This window comes from Ornithodoros turicata, chromosome 3 (assembly GCF_037126465.1).
Source record: "Ornithodoros turicata isolate Travis chromosome 3, ASM3712646v1, whole genome shotgun sequence".
Lineage (NCBI taxonomy): Eukaryota > Metazoa > Arthropoda > Arachnida > Ixodida > Argasidae > Ornithodoros > Ornithodoros turicata.
In genome coordinates this window covers 31,115,871-31,134,311 of record NC_088203.1, presented here as the reverse complement: position 1 = coordinate 31,134,311, position 18,441 = coordinate 31,115,871, and the positions used below count along the sequence as shown (strand labels likewise).

At 48.1% G+C, this 18,441-nt stretch overlaps 2 protein-coding genes across 2 annotated transcripts in view; both read left to right on the top strand.

Moving 5' to 3' along the window:
* Positions 1-18,441, top strand: part of LOC135388379 (zinc finger protein OZF-like) — a 201,478-nt gene that overhangs the window by 85,766 nt on the left and 97,271 nt on the right. The window lies entirely within an intron of this gene.
* On the top strand, positions 3,040-3,960 carry LOC135389258 (uncharacterized). The gene is made up of 2 exons (XM_064619323.1): positions 3,040-3,170; positions 3,480-3,960. Exons 1-2 carry the CDS (start codon positions 3,040-3,042, stop codon positions 3,958-3,960), a joined length of 612 nt encoding a protein of 203 aa, XP_064475393.1.

The window sequence follows — 18,441 nt, the reverse complement described above, 5'->3', positions numbered from 1 at the left end:
CGAGACAGGACGGACGAGAGAACACGAACAAACGACTCACTGGCTGCTGTTCGTTGCCTTCCCCGATAGGCATTCTAGATTCTACATTCTCTTGTTGCTACTGATGCCTGAGCTCAAGTTACACATCGACTTCCTTGCAAAATTTTTTTTCTTTTTTTTTTGCCGTTGAGATACATGACACCAATAATACACAATTAGCCGCGTGCAAGTGCTTGGACACATAGGAACAGGTCCCTCATAGGTCAGGGAATGTATACGAATATATTCCCTATTAGCAAAAGGCATGGAATATGCTGGGTGTTTATTTTTATCCTTTACAGAGTGCGGTGAATGGGCCCGTTCACCGGGGAGCATGGTGGGAAATATTGAGGCGTGCAAACGAGGGTTTAGAACGCGGTTTTACTGCCCGGATGTTATGGGCTGCCAGGGACGTCGCCGAAGCTGACCGGATACAGCAGAGATTAACTGGATCCGTGTCCGATGGATGGCTGCACCGACGAAGGACAACCGGAACATGCGGGAGCGATGCGACAGCTGGAGAGTTGAAGACAACCAAGGTGCAAACCAAGGGCCAGGGTTCGCAACAAGCTGCCGTTCCTTCCTTGTGAAGTCAGCTTGCACCTTTCCTCGAGCAGCACCTGCAAGGAACTGTCCCGGCAGCTTCTTTCCTCCTCCTTCCAGCACTATCATGCACCAGCGCCAACATACTGAATTTTTATTAAGAAGCTATTAGAGCAGCACAGATGTCGTTTTTGCAGTTGAGTTATACGGCCAGTGGGACAGTGGTGGCGATGACTGAATGTTCTTTGTTGCTTTTCCAACACGCATTCTCTTCTTGCTACTTGTTGCTACTGATACCCGCGCTCAGAGTTGCGCGTTGACTCCGGCGCTAACACCTTTATATTGTGATATAAGGCGCGAATAGCGTCCATTCCAGCGCGAACAAATGCTTTGGGATACATTACCAAATGATGACAAACAAACAAACAAACGAACAACTTCATTTATTATGATGATTGAGGAGTTTCAACGTCAGGGGCGATACTCTACTCCGTTGCTGGTGGTGATGTGAGAAATAGAATAATGGGTCCCCTCAATATGAGGACCGAAGACCTACTGTCCCAATGGTGAGAAGCGCGAGAGAGCTCTTGCTCGTGAGGTCGACGTCAGACTCCGTGTGGTGATCGACATATCTACAGCACGCTTCCACCCTCTGCCGTGCATGGGACAGTAGTGGTGACGACGGAATGCTCTTCGCTGCTTTTCTAGCACGCATGCTGTCGTTGCCACTGATGCCCGCGCTGAAAATTGCACCTTGGCTCCGCATCTAAAAGTTTTCCATTCTGGTACATGTCGCGAATAGCGTCAAATTCAGCGCGAACAAGTGCTTGGCGACTGAGGACCAGATAATACGACATAGACGAATATATTCCCCATTAACAAAAAGCACGGAGTTGATTTCTCGTCCCATGCTACCCAAATATTTTTCATTTACTGATGTCTCGTGGGTGAGGACGATGTCATACCCTGTGCATCTCTGCCTTCTGTCGTGGGACGGTGGAGGCGACGACTGAGTACTCTTCGTTACTTTCACCAGCAGGCGTACTCTCGTCGCTATTGGGCCCTAGTGCAACGTTGCACTTTGTCTTTGGTAGCAAAAGTTTTTCATTGTGATACATGACGCGCATAGAGTTCAGTTCTGTGCGAACAGATACTTTAGGATACATGGCCAACTGATGAGAAGGTCAGAGTATATTGCTTATTAGCAAAATGCGGAACAGACGTCGCATGCCGTGCTACATGTCCCAAATACTCTTCTTGCACTATGTGTTGTCGGTCAGGACGACGCCAGACTGTGTGTAGCGGTCGACAGATCTACAAAGCGCCTCCACCTTATGTCGGGGAACAGTGGGAGTGACAACTAAAACCTCTTCCTTGCCTTTTCCATCAGGCATACTTGTACCGACTGGTGCCCGCGCTTAAAACTGCGCATTCACTTCGGGGACGAAGGTTTTCGATTATGGTACAGCATGGAACAAATGTTCACGGAACACCGGGGTGTCGTATACCTCTACTGCAGCTATGTACTATAAACAAACTGGAGCAGATTCACATGCTGGATAGAATAGTCGGTCACCTGTTTCTTATATCCCTGTCACACGGGGAAACTGAATGTCATTCCCAACGAACGACATCCGTATGAATGTCATTCGCAAAGGCTAGGCGTAGCTACACTGCAAAGAGAAATTATATTCCGTGCTGATGATAATGGCGATTCATGAAATAGTTGGACAGCTTCATACGACTGTGCATGCACTCAATCTTTATATACTTTTGCGTGCTTCTGAAAACTGCGTCCAACATCGCGTCTTCGAACCTGCGCTTTGCTTTGAGTCCGTACTCTGCATGTCGTACAAGGCCGAAGCCAAGTCGAGTACGCATCTGGACGGAGGAGGCATGGGAGGAGGCGAGGAGGTCACCAAACAAGATGGCTGATCGCGTCGAGAGCGATTTTGCGGCTGGCGATGAACAATGCAAGCGTATAAGAGCCGCGCTCTTGTGTTTGAGAGTGAAGAAGGAAAGGGACCGTAGACGTCTGCAAGCTCGAAACATCGAACTACGTCTGCAAGCAAATACGTTGACGACTGCTGCTTTGCATTGTGCTACTGCACCCGGGATCTTCCGAGAACGTTGGGCTTTCGAGAGGAACGAACGTTGGTTCGAGGACACATTGCCCAATTTAGGAGAGTTTCACTTCAAGCAAGCACTTCGGATGTGCCCCGCAGCATTTCGATACCTGGAAGACTCTTGCGGGGATGTTCTGGAGCATGAAAGCACAAATCTGAGGGCCGCGATATCTGTTGAAAAGCGCGTTGCTGTTGGACTCTATCGGCTGTGCTCAACCGCGGAAGACAGAACAATTGCCCGCTTGTTTGGAATTGGCCGGTCAACTGTCAACACTGTGTACAGACAGTTTGTGAGGGCTGTCATATAGAGAAGCTTGAAAGCGAATGGCTACGTATGATTCGTCCCGAAGAAATGGCTGCGCACTTGCGGGAGTTCTACGCAGTCACCGGCTTCCCGCAGGCTCTGGGCGCCTTGGACGGCTGCCACTTCGCAGTATCTCCGCCCAATAAGAACGCTGTCGACTATCACAGCTACAAGGGGTGGTAAGTTGCTGTACTGCATTTCTTTCAGTTGTAATAAGAATGTCAGTGCACACTTGCTTATGTTGCGGTATATTTTCTGTCATTAACGTGACTTTCATGAACCGTGGCTGTATGCGGTGACGCTAGTGTGAAGTGGTTTTTACAGAACCTTTTGAATCCATTGCATGTTTCTGAACAACATTCCACTGGTCTCATTTTTGTTTTTACTCTTTCCCGTTGCAGGTATAGCGTGATACTCCTTTTTTTTTTTTTTAATTCCGTGTTAGCGCCGCGCGTGATACTCCTGGCACTGGTTGACCACCGGTACAGGTTTCGATACATCAATGTGGGAAGCCCAGGCAGGTACCACGATGCTCATGTGTACGCTCGTTCCAGATTTCGCGAATTGGTGGATAGTAACTCTTTCCTGCTGCCCGCATCAGTCATTGAGGTAGTTCCTGTCCCACCAATAATTCTGTGCGATCAGGCATTTCCCCTGACACCAAACCCGATGAAGCCATACCCAACTGCAGTAGCTGAAACACCCGAGGCACTTTTCAACTATAATTTGTCAAAATCCTGGAGGATCGTGGAGAATGCCTTCGGAAGAGTAAAAGCTCGTTTCAGGCTCATCATGAAAAGGCTAGAGTGTACCCTGCCAAATGCCAAACAAGCTATCAGGGCCGCATGCATACTGCACAACATATGTGAGGACCTGAGAGACAACATCGAAAACCAGTGGGAGCAAGACTTGCATCAGCATGACATCAGCATGGGGGGGGGGTGTCTCGTCATGGAGGTGAAGAAGTGAGAGGTGCGCTCAGACAGTACTTTGTCAAGAAATGTCAGCTGACTACTTGAAAGAGGAACGTGGTGCTGCAGTGCTTATCACTTGTCGCAGGGGTGGGCATGTAATTACTACAATATTTTTTGTATTAGTGTTACACTAACAGGCAAAAATGGGAGAAGTCTAGCACTCGCAAGTGAATAAAAGTATTTAAAGAGATTGAACCATTCATATTACAGAAAAACAAGCTTTCGGACGGAGTCCGTCCAAAAGCTTGTTTTACAGTAAAATAAATGGTTCAATCTCTTTAAATACTTATGTTATTAGTGTTATAATACGAGTTTGAAAAATTATCAGTACTCTAAAGTGTGTAATCCAGTGTGTATTCAAACCTGGTGCACGTCACTACACGTTTGTGCTGTTTAATTTTTTTCAGTGGCTTTGTCAGTATTGTACCTGATGGTATTCACAAAGCATATGGTTCAGACAATTTTCAGGTCTAGACAAGGCTCGGATCTTTGTTAACTTATGAAACCTGTACGCTGTTCGGAGTAGAGCCTGTATTTGTAGGGTTTAATATCAACTTATGTTACTCAGTTTTGGTGGAGAGACTTTGCAAACCTTGTGCTGCAAGCACAAAAGAACCTGAAAACTCCTTTTTGGAGAAAGTGGTATTATCCAGCAAAATGAATATTACACGTGCATTGGTGCCTCCTAAAGCCAAGTTCTAGAAGAATATCTATTAACCGTATTACTAATCCATTATGCGGTATTATGAATTATACTACGTGGCGTCCAAGGTGTTACTGTATTAGTATTATAATGAGGTGTCTCCATCAAGTTTAAAGTGTTATGACAATACAAAAACTAGTATTTCTACTCACTCAGACCTGTGTACGGGCTTGAATACAAGTTTCATACTTTTTTTCTCTGTGCCTGTGCCTTTACAGGTACTGCTACTGATTTGTATCAACATGCTGCAAAGAAGCAAAGAGAAAGGTGTCGATGGCGGCCCATTTCTTTTTCTTAATACTTTACAAGTGCTTCAATTAAAAGCTTTTCAGTTGTTGCTGCTTGCTCGGTTACTTCTATCTCTCTCTTTCTTAATTCTACGTCCTGTTTTCGAGCTTCTCTCAGTTCGCAACGCAGCTGTTGTTGCTCCTCAATCAGTTGTGAAATTAATGTCCAGTGCGCTGCCTGCTTTCTCTTTGGAACATTTTGGCGCACTTGTGCATCTTCACTTGACGTAGACGGGGCTGGACTCTCTGTGCCGCTGCATGGGGGTAGTTGGTACCGTGTCGTGGGCTCAGGATCCTGAAGAGCATCATCCATTTCGTGCGGACCAGATGCACTGACATCGTCGTCAATGTTGTGCTGCATGTTGTAGATGATCTGAAAACGTAGGAGCAGGGTTAGTACGTATACGCCATTCACGACCATATCATTGACAAGCAATAAGTCACTTTCATAGATTTTTGAGTAGGCCTAAAAACGAAGTAGTCGTTTTATAGAATAGTATCATGTATCTGTGCAGTTACAGGTAAGTGAAAGAAAAATATTGTTTTCGTACTTGCTCAACAGATGAATTGTCGCCGCAGGTAGTTTCTTCCACTAGACTACTGTCGTTAACAGGAAGAGACCCTAAAAATCTGTGGATATCCCAATAGTACTTCCACTGGTTTCCGCCTGACCCCGTAGTTTTCTTTCGAATCTCTCTCCTAAAAAAGTAGCATTCAGAGGCTACTGGGGAGGTGTTGTTCAGGAGAATAGTGAGGCTTGCTCTTAATGCAGAGCACTATCAACCATTATACGTGTTTACTAACGAATTACCGTGATCGCTTTGGTATCAATATGAGTCGCACAAGAATGAGGGTGATTGTTTCGGCATTGCAAAGAGTCATACACAGCTACTTCAAGCACGCGCAAAGACACCAAGTTATGTTTCCTTATAGAAGGCACTGCACTTATCTGTACCCGTTGCCCAAGTTTTCTATCTTGGTTTTCATTTCCTTTGCGATCCCTTGGGCGCAAAGCTTCTCAGTTATAGATGAGTAGACTTTAAAGTTGCGCTTTGCCCGGCGCAGATCGCCAAGGTGGTCTTCCCATAGCCTAATTAAAGCGAACGTCTCGTGATCTGTCCACTGAGTCCGTTCCTTTTCCCCACGCGCAACAGCTGATACGGGTGGAACTACAGTGGCAGTGGCTGTAGGCGAGACTTCCGTGATGATGTCCGCCATTGTGCTGAGCCATGGCGTCCGTGTTGACAGCGGACGAGAGTAGTAGTGTAGTATCTTGTCAACATTACTTTACATCTGCCTTCCTCATCTCATATGTCGCCATTTTTACAAAAATTAACGACTGTACATTTTTCGGTCGCATTTCTGTCGTTCTGAATGCTTGACGTTGTTGTTTCTCACTGCTTCTCTGCCATCCAGGGCATGCAGTTCGTGCGAGGGGGAAGAGTGAATGAGTTCCTCGAACACATTCGCTTAGCGAATGTCAGTCGCGTGTAATGTCATGCTGCGTACCCGTGTAGCACTGAACAAATGACATTCTTACGAATGCCATTCATTGGGAATGACATTCCGTTTGCTCGTGTGACAGGGGTATTATCGTATATGATCGTCGATGCCATATCTCGCTGCCTACGAACGGAGCGGGAACATCTGGCGTTGAGAACGGTCCTGCTGAGGCAGTTCGTTGTCAGCAGCAGCTGGACCAGTGTCACTTGCCATTGGCAAAATTCGGCGACTCCTAAGTTCCAGATTTTCTTTGTTGGGGGAATCGCTCGCACCTCTCCAAAGATATGGAGGTTAAAAAAAAGTACAAAACTTCCCATTGGTGGATCCTTTGGAAATGCATTTGCATAAGTCTTTGGTTCGCTTTTGCGATTCACCCTTTCTGTTTTACTTGTTTTCTTCGATTGCTTGTTTTGCTTCCTCCTTTTCCTTTTGTTTCTTTCTTGTATCTTCTTTTCTGTGCTCCTTTTCTCTTTTGTGCTCGTTTTTCACTGGTTTCTTTTTTCGCTTCCTACTTTCTTTGAGGACGGCAGAACGGACAAAGCATAGAGAACGCATATGTAACGCGAACTGTACGTCTTTCGTAGGTTGTCTTGTTTGAAGTCTCCTACCATGACGACCCACTCCCGAGTAAGCATAACGCAGTCCATCATGTGGTTTACAGCGCTTGCCGCTTGCCTGTGTGTAATCTATGGCTGGAGGTACACAGTAACAACGTTGAGATCTGTGGGAAGGCGTACAGCACTCACCGTATTCGTGAACGTTGCTGCGAATCTCTCGAGGTGTAACGTTGATGCCATCCCTTAGCGTAGATGGCAACTTCGGCCTTTCGGTTTCCAGGGTTTTTGGCTCTAGTGATGTAAGAGAAGCCCTTGATTTGGACAACAGGATAAATCGCAGTCCCTCATCAGAATCAAACGTCGCAGTCGCAGTCGCAGTCCGGTCTAAAGTTAACATAACTCGCGTGTCGTTTCCCGCTGTCTTCGTGTTTTCGTTCGAGCTGCTCCTTCCTTCCTCCTCGTTTCTTTCTCGTGTCCGCAGATGGACACTGCCGTTTTTCCACTGATATGAGCCTCGTAATGCTAACGCATTAATAAAATAATTACTGCAGAAATCGATGTGCAGATTGTCATTAAAATGCGATAGCATTTAAGAGCTCATTGCTGGCATTCTCCGACGATGGACAGTAGAGACCTGTGTAGACTGAAGTAGCTGACATACTTAGCCAATCCCAAAATTCGCCCCCCCCCCCGCCGGCGCACTCCGCCACTATGCTCAACCGCTATGCGGGAAGCGTCCGTACAGGATGTGAATTCAATGGAAGACAGTGTTTATGCCAATTAACACCAAAGCAGAATACAATTTTTAAGATGGCATCGTCTAATAGAGAATAATACCATGTAAAGAACCCCTGGAGACATGTAAGGCGCTAGCAAAATATAAACCTAGTGCACCCCGTCCAAATGTATTTTATATCATTGCGCCCATGGGGATTCCGTCGATTTTTGCACAGCGCCCATAGTTAGACTACGATATTTCGACAAAGAGAGTCAAATTCTGGAAATGTCATCGCCTATTTTTGTTCAGTAAATCCTCCAGTCCACATACCAACCACGGCGTGATGTGTGAGTGTTAATCCTAATGCACCCAGTGCCTTCAAACTTGCGACTCAGACAGGGATCCCCTCCTAGACGCTCCACGGACGGTCATTTTTTCCAGAACGCGTTCTGGAAAAAATGACCGTTCGCCTTTCGAACTCCTTCAGACCGGTCGTACAGTCTCAGCGCATGCGTATTACGATAATGGGACATAGTCCCTGGAGCGTCTAGGAGGGGATCCCTGTCTGAGTCGCAACTTTGAACCCCCTGGGTGCATTAGGATTAACACTCACACATCCCGCCGTGGTTGCAAAAAAAGTAGCTGGAGCTTACACTTGACTATACAGTTGACTGACTTTGCACTGGGCTTTCAGTGCTGCCTTAGCGCACCCTGACGGGAGGTATCACGTGCCACGTGACCTTCTGACGCCATCCGCTCAAACGTTGCCTGCCTGCGTACTGCTGACGATGGCCCAATAAGGCCAAACCAGCTGTCCATTGGCATGGCGACGTTTGACCTACAAACATATATATATATGGGGGCGTTTATTAACACATATAGGTATATACAAAAAAGTTGAGGGATATACAACTTCATACAAAAAGCCATTAAAGAAACAAGTAACTGGCACTAGACGTGTTTGAAATCCAAAATTACAGATTAAGGTGGCTTCAATGACTGCACGCAGAGAAACAGATACTCATGGAACGATGCGACAGCGCCAGAGGACACGTGTTTCGCCGTGTTTGCGGCTCGTCAGCTCTGGGTAGCTGGTTTATATATATATATATATATATATATATATATATATATATATATATATAGATACTCATTGAACGATGCGACAGCACCAGAGGACACGTGTTTCGCCGTGTTTGCGGCTCGTCGGCCCTGGGTAGCTGCGCATCGTTCGGGATTGGCGAACCAGGGGTCACTCAGCGAGCGATACACACCTGGGAGGGTGACCAAGCACTCCTCAATGCCACAGTGCAAGCCAGTGAATTATAAAGAGGGGGGGAAAAGCCATTAAAAAAATAGGTAAATGATGCTAGACGTGTTTGAAATTCAAACTTACAGTTAAGATGGCTTCTATGACTGCACGTAGAGAAACAGATACTCATTGAACGATGCGACAGCACCAAAGGACACGTGTTTCGCCGTGTTTGCGGCTCGTCGGCCCTGGGTAGCTGCGCATCGTTCGGGATTGGCGAACCAGGGGTCACTCAGCGAGCGATACACACCTGGGAGGGTGACCAAGCACTCCTCAATGCCACAGTGCAAGCCAGTGAATTATAAAGAGGGGGGGAAAAGCCATTAAAAAAATAGGTAAATGATGCTAGACGTGTTTGAAATTCAAACTTACAGTTAAGATGGCTTCTATGACTGCACGTAGAGAAACAGATACTCATTGAACGATGCGACAGCACCAGAGGACACGTGTTTCGCCGTGTTTGCGGCTCGTCGGCCCTGGGTAGCTGCGCATCGTTCGGGATTGGCGAACCAGGGGTCACTCAGCGAGCGATACACACCTGGGAGGGTGACCAAGCACTCCTCAATGCCACAGTGCAAGCCAGTGAATTATAAAGAGGGGGGGAAAAGCCATTAAAAAAATAGGTAAATGATGCTAGACGTGTTTGAAATTCAAACTTACAGTTAAGATGGCTTCTATGACTGCACGTAGAGAAACAGATACTCATTGAACGATGCGACAGCACCAGAGGACACGTGTTTCGCCGTGTTTGCGGCTCGTCGGCCCTGGGTAGCTGCGCATCGTTCGGGATTGGCGAACCAGGGGTCACTCAGCGAGCGATACACACCTGGGAGGGTGACCAAGCACTCCTCAATGCCACAGTGCAAGCCAGTGAATTATAAAGAGGGGGGGAAAAGCCATTAAAAAATAGGTAAATGATGCTAGACGTGTTTGAAATTCAAACTTACAGTTAAGATGGCTTCTATGACTGCACGTAGAGAAACAGATACTCATTGAACGATGCGACAGCACCAGAGGACACGTGTTTCGCCGTGTTTGCGGCTCGTCGGCCCTGGGTAGCTGCGCATCGTTCGGGATTGGCGAACCAGGGGTCACTCAGCGAGCGATACACACCTGGGAGGGTGACCAAGCACTCCTCAATGCCACAGTGCAAGCCAGTGAATTATAAAGAGGGGGGGAAAAGCCATTAAAAAAATAGGTAAATGATGCTAGACGTGTTTGAAATTCAAACTTACAGTTAAGATGGCTTCTATGACTGCACGTAGAGAAACAGATACTCATTGAACGATGCGACAGCACCAGAGGACACGTGTTTCGCCGTGTTTGCGGCTCGTCGGCCCTGGGTAGCTGCGCATCGTTCGGGATTGGCGAACCAGGGGTCACTCAGCGAGCGATACACACCTGGGAGGGTGACCAAGCACTCCTCAATGCCACAGTGCAAGCCAGTGAATTATAAAGAGGGGGGGAAAAGCCATTAAAAAAATAGGTAAATGATGCTAGACGTGTTTGAAATTCAAACTTACAGTTAAGATGGCTTCTATGACTGCACGTAGAGAAACAGATACTCATTGAACGATGCGACAGCACCAGAGGACACGTGTTTCGCCGTGTTTGCGGCTCGTCGGCCCTGGGTAGCTGCGCATCGTTCGGGATTGGCGAACCAGGGGTCACTCAGCGAGCGATACACACCTGGGAGGGTGACCAAGCACTCCTCAATGCCACAGTGCAAGCCAGTGAATTATAAAGAGGGGGGGAAAAGCCATTAAAAAAATAGGTAAATGATGCTAGACGTGTTTGAAATTCAAACTTACAGTTAAGATGGCTTCTATGACTGCACGTAGAGAAACAGATACTCATTGAACGATGCGACAGCACCAGAGGACACGTGTTTCGCCGTGTTTGCGGCTCGTCGGCCCTGGGTAGCTGCGCATCGTTCGGGATTGGCGAACCAGGGGTCACTCAGCGAGCGATACACACCTGGGAGGGTGACCAAGCACTCCTCAATGCCACAGTGCAAGCCAGTGAATTATAAAGAGGGGGGGAAAAGCCATTAAAAAAATAGGTAAATGATGCTAGACGTGTTTGAAATTCAAACTTACAGTTAAGATGGCTTCTATGACTGCACGTAGAGAAACAGATACTCATTGAACGATGCGACAGCACCAGAGGACACGTGTTTCGCCGTGTTTGCGGCTCGTCGGCCCTGGGTAGCTGCGCATCGTTCGGGATTGGCGAACCAGGGGTCACTCAGCGAGCGATACACACCTGGGAGGGTGACCAAGCACTCCTCAATGCCACAGTGCAAGCCAGTGAATTATAAAGAGGGGGGGTGGGTGAATTATAAAGAGGGGGGGGTGGCATTGAGGAGTGCTTGGTCACCCTCCCAGGTGTGTATCGCTCGCTGAGTGACCCCTGGTTCGCCAATCCCGAACGATGCGCAGCTACCCAGGGCCGACGAGCCGCAAACACGGCGAAACACGTGTCCTCTGGTGCTGTCGCATCGTTCAATGAGTATCTGTTTCTCTACGTGCAGTCATAGAAGCCATCTTAACTGTAAGTTTGAATTTCAAACACGTCTAGCATCATTTACCTATTTTTTTAATGGCTTTTCCCCCCCTCTTTATAATTCACTGGCTTGCACTGTGGCATTGAGGAGTGCTTGGTCACCCTCCCAGGTGTGTATCGCTCGCTGAGTGACCCCTGGTTCGCCAATCCCGAACGATGCGCAGCTACCCAGGGCCGACGAGCCGCAAACACGGCGAAACACGTGTCCTCTGGTGCTGTCGCATCGTTCAATGAGTATCTGTTTCTCTACGTGCAGTCATAGAAGCCATCTTAACTGTAAGTTTGAATTTCAAACACGTCTAGCATCATTTACCTATTTTTTTAATGGCTTTTCCCCCCCTCTTTATAATTCACTGGCTTGCACTGTGGCATTGAGGAGTGCTTGGTCACCCTCCCAGGTGTGTATCGCTCGCTGAGTGACCCCTGGTTCGCCAATCCCGAACGATGCGCAGCTACCCAGGGCCGACGAGCCGCAAACACGGCGAAACACGTGTCCTCTGGTGCTGTCGCATCGTTCAATGAGTATCTGTTTCTCTACGTGCAGTCATAGAAGCCATCTTAACTGTAAGTTTGAATTTCAAACACGTCTAGCATCATTTACCTATTTTTTTAATGGCTTTTCCCCCCCTCTTTATAATTCACTGGCTTGCACTGTGGCATTGAGGAGTGCTTGGTCACCCTCCCAGGTGTGTATCGCTCGCTGAGTGACCCCTGGTTCGCCAATCCCGAACGATGCGCAGCTACCCAGGGCCGACGAGCCGCAAACACGGCGAAACACGTGTCCTCTGGTGCTGTCGCATCGTTCAATGAGTATCTGTTTCTCTACGTGCAGTCATAGAAGCCATCTTAACTGTAAGTTTGAATTTCAAACACGTCTAGCATCATTTACCTATTTTTTTAATGGCTTTTCCCCCCCTCTTTATAATTCACTGGCTTGCACTGTGGCATTGAGGAGTGCTTGGTCACCCTCCCAGGTGTGTATCGCTCGCTGAGTGACCCCTGGTTCGCCAATCCCGAACGATGCGCAGCTACCCAGGGCCGACGAGCCGCAAACACGGCGAAACACGTGTCCTCTGGTGCTGTCGCATCGTTCAATGAGTATCTGTTTCTCTACGTGCAGTCATAGAAGCCATCTTAACTGTAAGTTTGAATTTCAAACACGTCTAGCATCATTTACCTATTTTTTTAATGGCTTTTCCCCCCCTCTTTATAATTCACTGGCTTGCACTGTGGCATTGAGGAGTGCTTGGTCACCCTCCCAGGTGTGTATCGCTCGCTGAGTGACCCCTGGTTCGCCAATCCCGAACGATGCGCAGCTACCCAGGGCCGACGAGCCGCAAACACGGCGAAACACGTGTCCTCTGGTGCTGTCGCATCGTTCAATGAGTATCTGTTTCTCTACGTGCAGTCATAGAAGCCATCTTAACTGTAAGTTTGAATTTCAAACACGTCTAGCATCATTTACCTATTTTTTTAATGGCTTTTCCCCCCCTCTTTATAATTCACTGGCTTGCACTGTGGCATTGAGGAGTGCTTGGTCACCCTCCCAGGTGTGTATCGCTCGCTGAGTGACCCCTGGTTCGCCAATCCCGAACGATGCGCAGCTACCCAGGGCCGACGAGCCGCAAACACGGCGAAACACGTGTCCTCTGGTGCTGTCGCATCGTTCAATGAGTATCTGTTTCTCTACGTGCAGTCATAGAAGCCATCTTAACTGTAAGTTTGAATTTCAAACACGTCTAGCATCATTTACCTATTTTTTTAATGGCTTTTCCCCCCCTCTTTATATATATATATATATATATAAACTATAAACTATACAACTTGATAGAACTGTCCATTTCGAGTGCCGGTTTTGAAGTGATTCTGTCAAACGCGACCTCTCAGGGTACAACAGGGAAACAAGGTACGGGGTTCAAACCCCGTGATCTTACTTTCACATATACATACTACAAAATCAGCATAGGACATCTTTAATATTATTGTTCTATCCAATGATATTAAGCCCGGAAGATGATGAAATTGGCCACTTGGCCATTTCGAGTGGCGTTTTGGAAGCGCTTTTGTCAAACGCGACCTCTCAGGGTACAACGGGGGAACAAGGTAGTAGTAAGTACTGGACTCTCATAGTGCACAACGCTCAACTGCACTGAACACGATTTAATTAGCAATTGGAGCTAATTGGGACCCCCCACATTAATCAGCACCCTCCAGGGAGCCACCACACTAATTGGGGAGCATCTAACTGGTGTCCAGACCAGCTGAGCGTTGTGCACTACGAGAGTCCATAAAAAATAAAAAATAGGTAGAAAATAAAATAGATGGAGAGAAACAATTTATTCGAAAATCGAAGATGCCGCAGCGAAGAAGCCGCTCCACAACACCCGAGTGACCAGCACCCGCCATGTTGGTAGTTGGCACCCAGCAGTTGCAGAGATCGACGACAAGTGGCCACTTAGTTGCAAGGCATCACACCAGATGGCGCCACCATCATAGCTCTATGCGAGAAAGGCAGAACAAGACACTAGCGGCAGGTAAAAAATGGCAACACTGCTGAACAAGTCTAGGCATGCGAGAGAAAAGGTCTAACCGCTACTGCTACACAGAAAACAGTACACATCGGGGAAAAGGCAATCGACTAGGCCTAACCACAGCGTCACAACACTATGCAGCTAACACAAGGCGGGAACCGCTAAACGTGCGTAAACACGGAGAAAAGGCTTGGTCACTGCTGAACAAGTCTAAACATGCGAGAAAAGGCTTAACACGAGCACAGTCAAACATCAGCAAATCACTCGTTGGTCACCGCTAAACACGGGGGCACGGCAAACATGCGAGAAAAGGAGCACGGCAAATCACTCACCTTTCCCCCGCGCCGACTGCTCATCAGCCAGCCAGAAACTGAGCTAGCGCAGGGACTGCGGAGCAACCAAGCGCACGTCTGCTCTCCGCGACAGCCAGCGAGAAACTGACTGGGACACCGCTCCCCGCTCCTAGCGCCCTCTGCGCCGCCCGCCCGCGGGTGGTTTCGGTTTCGTCTCTCCGCTCCTCCCGCTGCGCGCGCGCACTCCTAGCGGCGACGGGTGGCTTCTCAGTTTCGGTTTTGCTCTCCTTTCTTTGCGCGCGCGTTTGTCTGCATTAAGGCAGCGCGCGCCGCGCTCGCGTCATCACTACGTGAAGATGTACAGCTACCACTCGTGAAGATGTACAGCTACCACTCGTTACAAAATTGTTCCCGCACCCACGCTTCTTGGGAAGAAGTGGAGAAGGAATGTTTCAACAGCGAAAGTCCCCGCAACGAGCTCGTCATCACTGCTTTTCGCTATGTGATAGACATGGTAGGCTTTGGCAATATAGGAGAGATCTCGCCGGGGCCGCTGCAGGAGATGGTGCGTCGGATCTACGCCCGTTACAAGAACATCTGCATAACGGTTCCTGACGGACCCCTGGGACTGATGAGCGAATTTGTGAGCTTGTACAACGCAGAATTCAACTACATCGCTGCAGACATCGTGGACCTTCTCGCTCATGCCATCGCTCATATTAAGCACGCCCTGCGGAAGCAGCGACATTTGCAAGCAGTCTACATCGCCAACTTTGTCATTGATTTATTGAAATACCGATTGGTTATTGACATGCAACGCATTAAACAGTCCGAACAACTTTGACGAGACTGTCTTTTCTTTCACTCAAACATGTTTATTGAATACATACAAAGGAGTTGGTCGATAGATGCCTGCACCCTCCCTGACTTGCCTCAACAGAAAGGATATGGGGAATCTTCATCGCAGCGTCGTCATTGCGCGGGTCACGGTACCACACTGCCACGATGATCCGTGCTTCTCCTGTCTGCGAGATAGAGAGAGAGAAGCATGTCTCGACTAGAACTTTTATTCTAGATTACATGCGCGTGCAGCTCTTTGTTCCACGGTTACTCGATGCCTGACGACGACGACGCTCTCAGACTCTCTTCCGGGTTTTCCGGTGCTGCACAAGAAGAGAGTACTATCGTAATCCTATATGCGTCAAAACATAACAAAGCTCACCGTATTCGCAGCTTCCGTAAGGGAAGAAATGTACGGCATCCACGAGATAGCGTTTGTCGTCGTAGGGGACCAAGCTCTTCTTGAGTCTCGAAATGGTGTACATCGTTTGCTTTATACTCTGGATGGTGCACTGCTTCTGAGAGACTGTCTTTTCATTGAACAAAGAATCTCGGTACACTTCGTGCAATAAGTGTTTCCTCATCACGTCTTTCTTAACTCCTTTCGCTCTCGCGATCTGTTTGTGTGTCCCAGCCAAGAGAATGCTGTACATTTTGGCTCGGTTGGCTACGACTTCCTGAATAACACCACCTTCCGTCTCGTCTTTGAAGTACCCCATCTGGTTCGCGTGCTCGTCGTTGAAAAGCGGGTGGTCCGGCGGATAGGAAGACAGATCTAACTCATTCTCAATCTTCATTAGCTGTTCTTCCATGCTTGCACACGTGAGAGAAAAAATTATGCTGTCCGTATCGCTATAGATCACTTGCACTGGGCACGTCAAGCGAGAAAAGAGCGACTCGTAGATGAAGCTGTACATCCAGACTTTGGATATCTCTAAAATGGCAAAGCCCACGTAAAGGGGGTGCGTGCATTTGATACGGCGCTGTTTCATCTCGTACAAGATGCACTTGTCACTCAGAATGTGAAAATGCTGACTGTCGACGGAGTTTGTTGTAGGCTATAGTGTACGTTTTCATGCATCTCACATTTTGTATCGACTTACCAAACGTGCTGTTCGACATGGTTTTTTACAGAAGTCTCTCGAATTTCGTGGTCGCGGCATTCCTCAACGCGACGTTTCTCTGCACGAAGGTTCGCAAAAAGTTGTCTTGGCGGAACGAGAGGATGCTGTGAACTCGTTTTATTTTCATGCCCAACCTCACGTACAGAGCGAGCAATGTATAATGAACGATGTAGCGTTCTTTGTCGTAGCACGTCAGCAAGAGTTCCTTTGTGGGAGGGGTGTTTAGCGCCAACACATGTTTTAAGTACTGTTGGTAGGGGGACAGTTCGTTCTCGTCCACGCACCTGTGTTCTGGTGCTAGGGGAAGATCCCTGGTGATGGCGTGCAGTTCTTCTGGATATGCCAAGTCTACCACGTACGTAACCCACTTCCGAATCGTGAGGAATGTTGAGAAAATCGATCCTGCTCCGCCTCGAAGGATCCACCCACTCAAAACCTCCTGTTGGGAGATAGAAAGTCATCGTGTACGGGTACAAACTGATCACGTCGAGGTACTGGATAAAACTATTTTCTTGCTGGGGATCGTAATCGTCACACCCCTCGTGAGTAGCCCGACAGTATCTGTGGAAGCTGTTACAAATGCCTCCCCTGATTCCCTTCTCGATCGTTTCGTACATCTCGCGATCGCTCATGAGCTCGAGTTTGACATTGGTGAGCTTCAGAGCGCTACTCGACGCGTAACTGGCGCGGGACACGGTGCGTAGGATATCCATCCCATCCGTCTCTAGTGCAATCTTCCTGAAATACAGCATGACGTCGCAGAGCTGACAAGCGTCGAGCGTGACGTAGAGACGCGTGTAACCGCCGAGGTTCTCACATTCGAAAATATCGAGGGTGTACTGATAGTCCTCGTCCGTGATCTCTTGGTCGTTCAGGTCACTTTTGAAAGCTTTCTTTGGCGGTAGTGCGGGCAAATTGTACGCTTCGAAACTGTCGACGAAGGTGTACGGGTAAATGCCCTTCCTGAGGAGGCGTCGGAAATGGTCACCATACATTTGACGGGTACAATGAAACGCGCTCTCGCCACCACTGGCGAGGAGGATTTCCACCAGGTTCGACAAGGACAGGTTGAAAAACTGTGTGGTATCGCGGAAATGGAGATCGCCAATGTTGAATCCTCTTATCTTTTCCGAGCTCGAAGCTAAGATCCACGGTTCGCCCAGATTTAGAACGTACATGTGGCGGAGAAGGGAGCTCAAATCGTACTGCAGGTTGTGCACGCACACGACGACTTCTTTGGTGTTCCGACGTGTAAGGTTACATGTATCACACAGCATTGCGACAAAATTCGAAGAACCGGGCTCTACGAAGCGAGTGTGGTCATGATGCGACACCTTTCGCGTTTGTCGGTTAAATTCGATTCCACAAAATTCGCAGTTCGTAGCGCTTGCGTGCCGAAAGTGGTCTTCCATACTCATGACCAACGGTGAGGGACAACGGTTCAACCTATCGATTTTATCGCTAAACCGCTTGAGCGAGAGCAAGCATTTCTCTGCCGCGTTGGGTCCCAAATAGCCATCTAGGCCTAGTATTTTTCCGTCCCAACTTCTCACTACAACGATGCAGTACGAGCTCATCCTGTGCACACTCACGGCGTCCTTAACGAGTGCGTCCTTTTCCAAGACGCTCTCCGTGTCCAACACCGCGAAATAGGGATAGGGATTATGTACTGTATCTTGTTGAAGGAGTCACACTCTCCCGCTTTTGGCATTTCGAGAATCACTTCGTTTACTTCGCGACACAGACGTTTGTGTTGCTGCAATGCCTCTCTCGTCCCGTAACCGGACGTGCATTTCTCGAAATAAAAGTAGTCACTTCGTCCCATGAAAGTGCTAAATTTTCTCATTCCATTGAAATGCTCTCTAACCTCGAGCAACGAGACTTTATCTTTATAGAGCGTGCAGGGAACCCGTCCTGTTGTTATCGAACTCGTCTGCTCGTCGAACACGTAGATGTACACGGAGATTTTGTTTTTTCTGTCCCACAGGGAAATGTCTTCGTAAGTGACTGGGAAGCAGGGTGGCCAGTACGTTACGCGCGTCT

Coding starts and splice junctions, on each gene's coding strand:
- LOC135389258 (XM_064619323.1), top strand. CDS start 3,040: ATGGCTGCGCACTTGCGGGAGTTCTACGCAGTCACCGGCTTCCCGCAG. Junction 3,171..3,479: donor TATCACAGCTACAAGGGGTG/GTAAGTTGCTGT, acceptor CCACCGGTACAG/GTTTCGATACATCAATGTGG.